The 10,173-nt window shown below is 32.7% G+C and overlaps 1 protein-coding gene across 2 annotated transcripts; it reads left to right on the top strand.

Moving 5' to 3' along the window:
• The first annotated feature begins 903 nt into the window (after nucleotides 1-903).
• LOC130654623 (zinc finger protein 277-like) lies at nucleotides 904-9,454 on the top strand. Of its 2 annotated transcripts, none has more exons than XM_057457237.1 (15): nucleotides 904-1,036; nucleotides 5,288-5,498; nucleotides 5,911-6,005; nucleotides 6,255-6,337; nucleotides 6,429-6,520; nucleotides 7,081-7,145; nucleotides 7,221-7,266; nucleotides 7,362-7,494; nucleotides 7,705-7,793; nucleotides 7,987-8,086; nucleotides 8,252-8,294; nucleotides 8,375-8,424; nucleotides 8,511-8,635; nucleotides 8,795-8,876; nucleotides 9,189-9,454. In XM_057457237.1, exons 1-14 carry the CDS (start codon nucleotides 1,003-1,005, stop codon nucleotides 8,835-8,837), a joined length of 1,209 nt encoding a protein of 402 aa, XP_057313220.1. In that variant the 5' UTR covers nucleotides 904-1,002; the 3' UTR covers nucleotides 8,838-8,876; nucleotides 9,189-9,454. The 2 variants fall into 2 exon arrangements, with proteins under 2 accessions (XP_057313220.1, XP_057313219.1); XM_057457236.1 differs by having other exon boundaries at nucleotides 8,745-8,876.
• The last annotated feature ends 719 nt before the right edge of the window (nucleotides 9,455-10,173 follow it).

The raw sequence follows: 10,173 nt of genomic DNA, 5'->3' as shown, positions 1-10,173 counted from the left end.
GGGTTGACAATTTCTTCTTCAAATTTTAGCATCCTCCTTAATTGAGAATTTAAAGCATGGCTCGAGGATTGCATACAAAACTACCCCCATTATAGATGATATAGTCCTGGTAACAGTAGCTACCAGCACAGCATTTTAGCTTTCACCACAAACCTTCGTCCACAGCTACACCTGTCATACTCATCGAGTACCCGTTCACAGTCCTTACATTGTTCTTCCATTTATTTACAGTTACAAAGACGATGATCCTCCAGGTCTTGATTTCTTCGTTCGTTCTCCTTCTCCTTCTCTGATTCTTGTACTAAGGTAGGAATAGTGGTAGGAAGAGACCAATGCCGGTTAAAAAGATTATAGCTACTATGTTTTCTATGGCCTCGAATTTTGATTGACGGTTGATTTTTTTTTTTTTTTGAGTAGGGGAATTTCCCTTACTCAACTTGCGCATGACTAAGCACTGTCGGTTTTGTGCATGCGTTGAATGATTGGGATATTTGCTGATGGTCAGCGGCATTTTGTGTCATGGGGTGTGACGTCACAAACTGTTTTTACTCATTGTTGTATGATTTGATATGCATGTCTAAGCACAGCATAGTAGGGACTTTACTTTGATGTGCGCAGCCCCATAATAGGGACTTGTATTGGATGATCAGCTGTGACGTCACAAGCAAAATTCTGTATGATATTTTTTATGAGAGTTTGACCGTGGTTTTTGGAAAAAACTGGTTATAAGGCATCCCTATACTTACTAGGTTTAAAGAGAGTTTAAACATCTTGATGATACACTACAAGGAGCTCTAAAACGCCCGGTCTCTAACAAGTTTAAAACCCTTCCTTGCCTCTTACAAGGGGAGGGATGATGATATATTTTAATGATATAATTTCGTTCCCATGGCTTTTTTGATACTACGTAACATCAGAAATAAGAAGCTGTTATGCCTGTGTGGGAGGACATCGTTCTCACTGGTTTTATGGTTTTGATAGTCACATGGAAAAGAAACAAAAATGGCGGACGGAGAAGTAAAATGCAAAAACGAAGGTAAAAGTTAACCTAGCTAGTAAGGCGTGATATGGATGTTTCTTGATTTTGATTGCCAGTATGCACTCTTCTTGCTTGCATTTTCTTAACATTAACTGAAGTGAACAATGGGTATAATCTCATGCTTTCTTTTTTTGCACAACTCTCCTTCACTAACACTTACCACAACATATACCCAATTGGTATAAAGTGCTGTACTGATACACGAGGGTGCCGACTGGCCAGAAATGCTGCAAAAACCATGGAGCTGTCGACCAACTTACAGTGTTTTAAAAAACCCTAAAATTTCGTCTGGAGAAACCCGAATCAACCTGAAACAACATCCAGCGTGTGTTACAACATAATAATAATATCAGGATTCATAAAAGGGTGTGCCTCACCGTAATGATAATAAGTGATAATAATATCAAGTTATTAAGGCTTTCACACACATTTGGCCTAGTTTTTATGGCTGAAATAAGAAGCCTGACATCCCCCAACAGCAAAAGCGCTAGTGGGAATTGGATGAACCTTTGCTCCCACTGCTGGAGAAAAACCTTCACAACTCTTGTAGCCAAATGGCTATACAATAAAACTGTGTGACTAGTTATCAGAAGGCAATCGTATTTGGCAAGTTTCATCCAGTTTGGCATCACATAAAAGAAAATAGACATTGGTTCAAGTAAAATTGGAGACGGTGCCACAGAATGGGAGGGTGGGTTTGAGCTTATAATCTAAGGAGCTTTAGTCTCCAACAACCTTATTCTTTAGGGCTAAAATTAGACTGACTCGTATGTCTGTATTTATTGACTTGTTTTATTAATGGAGGCAAAGCAAGGAATGTTGACATTGGGGCAACTGAGACAATACTCTAAGCAGATACAATCCAACATGGCTACCTGTTTACTGGATTAAAAGTGCTTTGTTTTTAGACCTTATTTGAGGCCAGCTAAAATGTTTACTGAAGTCAACACAATTAACATGAGCTAAATATTCATTTAGCTCCATTATAATTTATTCTTGTATGTAATGTCTGAGCAGTGGTAGTGGAAGAGTTCTGAAAAGAACAGTTTTTTATATCATTTATTCGATAAATAACTAATAATATTTTACAAATAATAAACTGAGAGTACAACAACAAAATAGCACCTTCCTCATTCTCGACACAATTTAAATGAAAACAATAAGCTTGCATGTGTGCATTTTCAGTGGTTTTGGACGGGCCCACACTTTTCCGGGCGGTTACAGACGAAAACCTTGAAACCCTCTAAAAAAACGTCTGCAGACGCCCTCACGTATATGGCGCTTTTGGCGAGATTATGCAACCTTTTACTGACACATGCTTTGTAGAAGGGCAAAAAGATTATTATCTGGGCCAAGTAAGACAAAGGAAACATGCAAAATGGTGTTTCAAAGTTATGACAGCTTCCATTGTCACATCATTGTATTTTTCAATAACCATGAAAAATAACTTGTACCGTGGCAGATAGGTGTTTAAAACAGGAATACAAAATTCCAAACATTTTTTGTTGCAACACAGACACCCCTAAGATACAGGAGCAAAATAATAAAGAAAGGAAATTTCCCACATAGTCCCACATATGCAGACAATGTAAACTGAGGTTTTTTTACAAATTTTAAAAAAAATTGCTTAAACTTTCAATTGTTTATGTAGAAAAGAAAGTGATGAGAGATTTAATGCACAATATGTTTGTAAAACAAAAGCTTTTGTGTAGCAACTGTTTTTGATTTGTTTCAATCTTTTTTGAAAACGCTATTTCTTGGAGGATTGGTCCCACGAAAAATCAAAAAATAATTTCATCTTATTTTATCAGAAATGTTTTATTTATTATTATAAAAAACTTTTTTTAGTTCTTTTTTTCTCTTATTTTGCCCTTTTTTACAATCCTATTTAAATAGCCGTGACGTCATAGTTGGCGAATGAATTTTTTGTGTGTTAAGACAATTCAGCAAATTGAATGATATTCTAGAGAATCCAAGATCGCAATTTCATAATAAGAAATATTTTTTTTAATTTTCTTCTCTATAATTATAATCACATATTATGTATTATATTTTTTTTGTTTATTCTTTCGAGTAAAGGACACAGACATCACCCTCTTCAGGAAAAACCAATCCAAGTCGTTAGAAAACGAACCAAATGAATTGCTTGTAAGCAGCATACCGAAAAGATTTGTTTGTTGGCATGGCTTGCAGAAATTCACCTCTTGTCTTGTGTAAGCTTATTAAAACGTTCTATAAGGTAACTTTTATGAGACAAAGTTGCTTGAAATCCTCATTCTCAGTTGTACATTTTATTCCTGAAAAAAACAAACAGATATAAGCCTAATCATATTTAAAAAAATATGTTTAAGCACATATACCTTGGAATTGTTTGTCTGTTAATGCATCCACTTCCATGCAACAAAGACAATCAATCTCCCTAGTTTCAGTCTTGCAGTTATCGCCCTTGCACCATTCGTTTCTCCCAACACAAAAACTTTCCTAATGTTTTTACTAAAAATATGGTTTCTTTTTGTGTTTCAATGTTATTATTATCATCTTATTTAGTGCATGTCGAAAGCTCATGTTCTCCAATTTTTTTTTTCAATAATATCATACTCTAATTCTTCTTCGCTGTGTCTGTGTATATATATGTGATCTGAGTATCAAGCTTTTTTTTTCTCTCTCTCTCTCTCTCTCTCTCTCTTTCTTGAAACTAACATCGTCAAATATGACGTCACAGCAAAAGGTTCTGAATAAAAAGACGAGCGGGCATTGATTAAAAGATCAATTAACAAATTTTCGAAAAAATAATAAAAACTGTACTAATTGAATAGTGGATAATCCAAAGAAAAAATAAAAAAAAATTTGAAAATTTCATGGGACCACTCCTTTCACCCAGACTTTTGTTTTTGGAATGTAATATCTAGAGAATAGTTTATTTTTAAGACATTAAAAAAAGCTTTTGGATAAACAAGTTTGTTTCAAAACACAGTAGCACTCTGCTATGCAAAGCTTCTGTAGTTTTGTAAAATGTAATAGATGGTATGCAAAAAAACATCGCTACAGCATTTTAAAGATTTTTTAATATCACTAAAATCAATTTTTTGATACAAAAAAGTAAACTGTCTCCTCCATGTATAGATTTGAAAGTGATAAAATTAAAAAATAATGTTTTGAGGAAACAAAAGGACCTTGGTTATGTTTCTAAACATGATAAACCTATTTGTTGTCACACCTCAGGGCTTTTAATAATGCCTGGTCAACATCCGCTGACTGCCAAAAATATTTAAGCAACAACAAAAAATATTATTTTGTCTTAACCCTATTTGGTCCGGGGTTTTTGAACATACTATGACGGAGGCGGAATCTTCCCCCCCCCCCCCCCCCCCCCTTAATAACTTCTCATAGGGTTGTTCAAATTAAATCAAATTTGGCACACTTATAGTTCGTTATAAAAGGAACAAAATGGCAGCAATAAATTTTTGTTTATGTCAGCACATTTTCTGTGACGTCATTTGAAGCTTGAAATTTGTTAAAAATGCCACTATTTGCTTAAAATTTAATTACTTTTGTTCCAGAGCGAATTTTTGCATTCTGTTTGAAGTTTCTAAAAGCTCATAAAAGTTACTTAACATATTTTCCCGTTTTTACTTGGATCGCATAAAAAAGTGCCAAAAAACAAAAACAAGTTAGTATTAACACTTTAAACTACTTGCATGAAAACAGGATTTATACACTTATATTTATATATAAAATGTTTTTGAAGCCAGAAATTGTCTTTATGTTCTTAATATAACCACCAACTATGGTTCAGGCAAATCTTTTTTTAAATAAATGGAGCTAAAGTTTTTCTCGTGTTAATTGTGGTAACAGTAGTACAATCCTTCAGCACTTGTGGTTAATGTATATTGGGCTTACCTTAGCAATTAACTATGTCCAGTAGAGCCCTTGCACAGCAGGGATGGTTTTTATCTATAGGCCTGATCTTATAAGTTGCAAGGGAGCTGAAAAAGACCTAGACTCTACTCAGGTCTTGATTATAAATGATCGCATATAAAAGAGTCCAGCACCTCATACTGCACTAGTGCCTCAGATATATCTTGTGCTGGTTTCTATACCTTTGTGAGATATATTTTCACAGCTAGACCTGTTTAAAAATTTTTTTAGATGAGAAGGTACTTACATTTTTATCCAGTTCATAGATATGTAAGCTTTCTTGTTATCTAAATATTTAATAAAAATATTTTTTTGTGACGATACTTTTAGAAAGTAAAGGTGTTTTCCAACCAGTATCAATAAGCAGCATTACAATAGAAGATAATCAAAGTGATCCCCAAGAAGATGTTCTACCATGTTTGTTATGTGACGAACTGTTTCCTGTTTGTGAGAATGGAAAAAAAAGTCCTGCGCTTGCTCATCTTTTGACACAACATAAACTTGTTATCGCTGATGTGGATAAAATTGCAAATTTTACCACGTAAGTTGAATATATTTTAGTGTTTGTTTTAACTGCATAAACAATTTTACATATTAAGGGCTACATATCAAAGTTACCCTATTTGATTAACCACTAAACACTTGTTATTCAATTCTTGAGCTTTTACCCTGGATACTTTTTCGTGTAGAAAGTACTTTACAATACAAGTGGATTACCCAATTACACATCTCTGTGCAGCATCCAACGGCCCACATAGTGTGCCATCTCCCCAATTTCCCTCACATGGCTTGGGTTGAGCTGAGGCTATGGTAACATTTATTCACCCATTTTGAATCACTGCCAAGAGGTTGCTTTTTAAATCTAAAAAAGCATAATAAAAAAGCACATTTATAAATGCCTAGATTAGAACATGGTCCTAAATTTATAATGCAGTCATTGTTTATTGGTTTAGTTACATGAAGTATTGGAAACAAAAATTTTCAGATACATCAGATTTAACAGAATACTGTGTCGTCATCAATACAAATACTGCACCAGAAGATAAAGGTAAGTTTGCACCAATAGGACAACAAACTTCTCAGGAAATCTGAAAAATTTGTAACCTCAAAATTCTGTTTAAACTTTAAACTCTCTTAGTTTCTTTTTAAAGTTAAAAACAGTAGTTACTTAAACCTTTAAGTTCTGTTGGGTTTCCTTTAAAATTTAGCGCTAAGCCTTGGTTTTCTATAAAAATATTCCCCTAAAAAACATGCATGTGTTATATATTTATTTTATTGTTTGTTTTTATTGAATTAGCACCACAAGAAAAATACTTTCTGCTGACAGATTTCCTTCCTGAAGATTTTAAACTTCGAAATAAGTTAAATACACAAAAAATAGTGAGTTGTTTTTGAAGCTATACAATCTTGCTTTTTGTTTAGGAATTTAGTCCAGTAGAAGTACAAGTCTTTTTATTGTTCCCTGCTTTAGATGAAAGTACTTGATGAGCAGCAGGCGGAGCGTGTTGATCTTGATTTTTCGAAACGTTGTCTTTTTTGTAAAGTGATGTTTCACCAAAACAGGTATGTTCATTAAATTTACACTTGAAAACAATATGGAGAAGATTAAAACAATTATTTGTTTTTCATATTTTTTTCCATTCCAAAAGGATTTAAAATTTCAGTTCAGATTGAAACAGGTTCGAGTGGAAATTTTATTAACCAGTCAGATTCTAAATATCATAATTTTCCGATCTGATCCATTCCATCCTTAAGTAAAAATCCACCCTAAAGTCTCTTACATTCTTTTTTTGTGCAATGAATGATAAATAATTTTTCAGGTGCTCCATTTAGTGTTTTATTAAATTGATGAACATCTGTTGTACAGTATCTTCACCAAAAGAGGGTGTATTTTTTAGAGTGATATTTAACAATTGTGAAAAATCTTTTGTATACAAACAAGTGAATGTATAATAATGAACCTGTCATATAACAAGGACTTCTGTGCTTATGTCATGACCAGGCATTATGTTTTAAAGTTTTCTTTTGAAATACTATTCATAAGAAAGCTTTTTGCCAACAATGCCATTGTGAATAATAAGTTGTCTAAAAAATAATTTTTTGAGGAAAAACTTTGTTTGTAGAGCCAGTATCTTTAAACACATGGCAAAAGATCACAACTTCAATGTTGGAAACCCTGACAATATAGGTATATCAGTTTGTGTCTTTTTAATATGAATCGTGCTTCAAGGTTATGCTTATTTATCTTTTTTTTAATGTGTAGTGCATGCTGCAGAGTTTATTGATCTTATAAAAAGTAAATTAGACAGGTAATTTAGTTTATTCTTCTTCCATAAGAATGTTGTGTTTGGTTGGAACATGGTATATTATTAGCTTTTACTAATTGCATCCATTGGGTTTTTAGTTTTACTTGCTTGTTTTGTGAAAAACAATTCAAAGATTGGAATATACTGAAAGATCATATGAGGAAAAAGGGACATAAAAGAATTAATCCAGAGAATAAGGAGTACGATAAATATTATTTGATCAATTATTTGGTAAGTTGTTGCGTTGTTACAGGTTTATAAACCTGAAACATTGTGGTGTGAATAAATAAATGAATGCATGAATGAATGAATGAATGAATGAATGAATGAATGAATGAATGATTGAATGAATGAATGAATGAACGGAAGATCGTTTGCTTGAGTAGTGATCAGGGATTTCAACCAAGGATAAAAACTTTTATCAAGTTATAATTGTTTTAGGAACCAGGTAAAGATTGGAAAGAAGTACAGGCTGAACCAGAGTATGAGAATGAAGATCTGGAAGAAGAAACTGAAGAAGATAGAGAAAAGTAAGTTTTTTCATGTTAAACTGAAAACCTAGGGTATCATTTCTCATACAGTATAACTAGGCTAATACTTATGATATTTGATGGACTCTTAAGGACTATCTGTTCTGTATTTTTGTACAACAATTGTTGAAACTAAGTAGACCATTCGCCCTGTGCTGTGAAAAATATTTGCAAATATACCTGTGATGTTTAGAGAATGGGAAGACTGGACCGAAGAAAATAAAATATTAACCCTTTGTTTATTTTGTTCAAAAAGTCATCCAGATGTGAATGAAGTTCTCAATCACATGAAAGTAGGTATTGATACATTTTTTCTAACAATTCATGTAAATATTCAAATTTTTTGTGGTTAACATTTAGCCTTATACTCCTAGTTATAAAGATACCGTTTTATTATGTTGTTCTTATATTTTTATGTTTTCTGCTCGACTCTACTAAACTCAAATTTTTTTTTTTAGGAAATTCATAATTTTAACCTACAAGATATTAAAAGAAAACTTGGTATGATTTTGTGAAAGTTTTTCCCAGCGTTAGTTCTTGTTTGTTATTTGTTTTTATATTGTTTTCCTTATTTTCTTTAGGTCTATCTTTTTACCATCAAGTAAAAATTGTCAACTACATAAGAAAGCAGGTATTGGTTTGAGTTTTTTAAAAATTCATGAACTGGAATTGACTAGTTTCCATTTGCCTTTAAATTATAATAGAACAATTTTTTAGGTGTATTTGCAGAAATGTCCGAAATGTTCAGAAACATGGAATGCAAAAAAGAGTTTAGAGTCACACATGTTAAAAGAAAGTCACTACGGCTTACCAGATGATCAAAGTTTGTGGGATCAACCAGGGTATGTTTTAAGTTCTAAATATAAGTCGAAGAGACCTGTAAAAAACAATTTGTAATTTAACCTGTTCACGAAGGAAAGAAATTTTTTTCAAGTATTTTTTTCTTTTAAGGTATTATTTCCCCACCTTCGATGATGATAATTTACTGTGTTTTCTTGAAGACGACGAAGAAGAAGTAACATCAATGTCAGTGAAAGAAGATGAAAATGGAAATTTAAAAACCTAAATTTTCGTATGTTTTAAGTAAGTGTGAAATCCATGTTATACACGAACGTAGAAATTTCAAGCGATTATTTTATTTTCAAGTTTTATTGTACTTAAACGAAAAATACGGTTTTCTTACCACAGATAGTATGCCACTGTTCAAGATGGTATAGCAGCTCTGCGCTGTTTACTATTTACAGACCTTTAATTATTACACCCTTTGACAACATCGCAGTCCCGGTAAAAAATAAATAGGCCTAATGTAGAAAAAAATTCAGAAAATATGTCAAATCTGTTTAAATTATGTCACCCGGTTTTAATTGATGATAAAGTATATTTTCTTTCTTATAGAGTCATAAAGAAATTTCAACGCCTGCGAAGTAATGTCTTTTTGGGGAACATTTGTAACTTCGTAGTTAATGAATTTAATATACAGATTGAAGAACAGTGATATATATAAAAAAACGTCAAAGAAACATTTTTATACAATAAAGATATATACAAACAGAACTATATAATAAAAAAAAATTTAATTGACGATTTCGATAAAGAAATAACTTTTTTTATATCTTAAATTTTAAGCAAAGACCCGAAATAATATCTCTGAAGGGAGAAAATGTTTTTTCGTGTCGGTCAAATAATACTAGCAAGTTATTTAAATTGACGTAAGATAGTGTAGCGGAGATGTTGTAGTGGTACATTCGGCTTGAAATTATATGGCTTCAGGTTCGAGTTTCCACTCCGGGGCGGTTTAAATGTAGTGTTGTCAGACCATCTGGTGCCATCTACTGACCGCTAATCGGTTTGTGTGGCATGTGCTATATGTATATGTAGCGCTAATGTAACATACAGTCGAAGGGGAGGAAGAACCAGCCATAACGCTGGAATCCACATGACATTTAGACTGACTTACTTACTAGAATTCAATACTCATGAAGATTTGGTAATTTCTCACTCAATAGTTCGCGAACAAACGTTCTCTTTTTAAGCCAGCCACTCTAAGTCGATGTATAAAAATTGTGTATTCCTCGGATCGAGGTTGCATGTTTTATTTTTGTTTATAAGGAATACTAAAAATGAACTCGTAGTCTGCTTTTGGAAAGCCTTTACAAAAACCCAAAATTGCGTTTTATAGCGACGACCTTCTAAAATTTTCCACCTTTGTAATAGCATTTTGTTGTTGCACATCGTACTTGTCAGAATCAAGTCTTATGTTGTTAGAAATACCTTAAATCAACCAAAATACCAATACACTTTTTCAGAAGAGATATGTTAACCTAAAAATATTAAGTTTGAACAACGCTTTCTCAACGCTTATAGGTCTAAATTGTTTAAG

This window comes from Hydractinia symbiolongicarpus, chromosome 8 (assembly GCF_029227915.1).
Source record: "Hydractinia symbiolongicarpus strain clone_291-10 chromosome 8, HSymV2.1, whole genome shotgun sequence".
Taxonomy (NCBI): Eukaryota; Metazoa; Cnidaria; class Hydrozoa; order Anthoathecata; family Hydractiniidae; genus Hydractinia; species Hydractinia symbiolongicarpus.
The sequence above is the reverse complement of the archived record's forward strand: the minus strand, read 5'-3'. Positions and strand labels throughout refer to the sequence as shown.

Coding starts and splice junctions, on each gene's coding strand:
- LOC130654623 (XM_057457236.1), top strand. CDS start 1,003: ATGGCGGACGGAGAAGTAAAATGCAAAAACGAAG. Junction 1,037..5,287: donor AGTAAAATGCAAAAACGAAG/GTAAAAGTTAAC, acceptor CGATACTTTTAG/AAAGTAAAGGTGTTTTCCAA. Junction 5,499..5,910: donor AAAATTGCAAATTTTACCAC/GTAAGTTGAATA, acceptor TTATTGGTTTAG/TTACATGAAGTATTGGAAAC.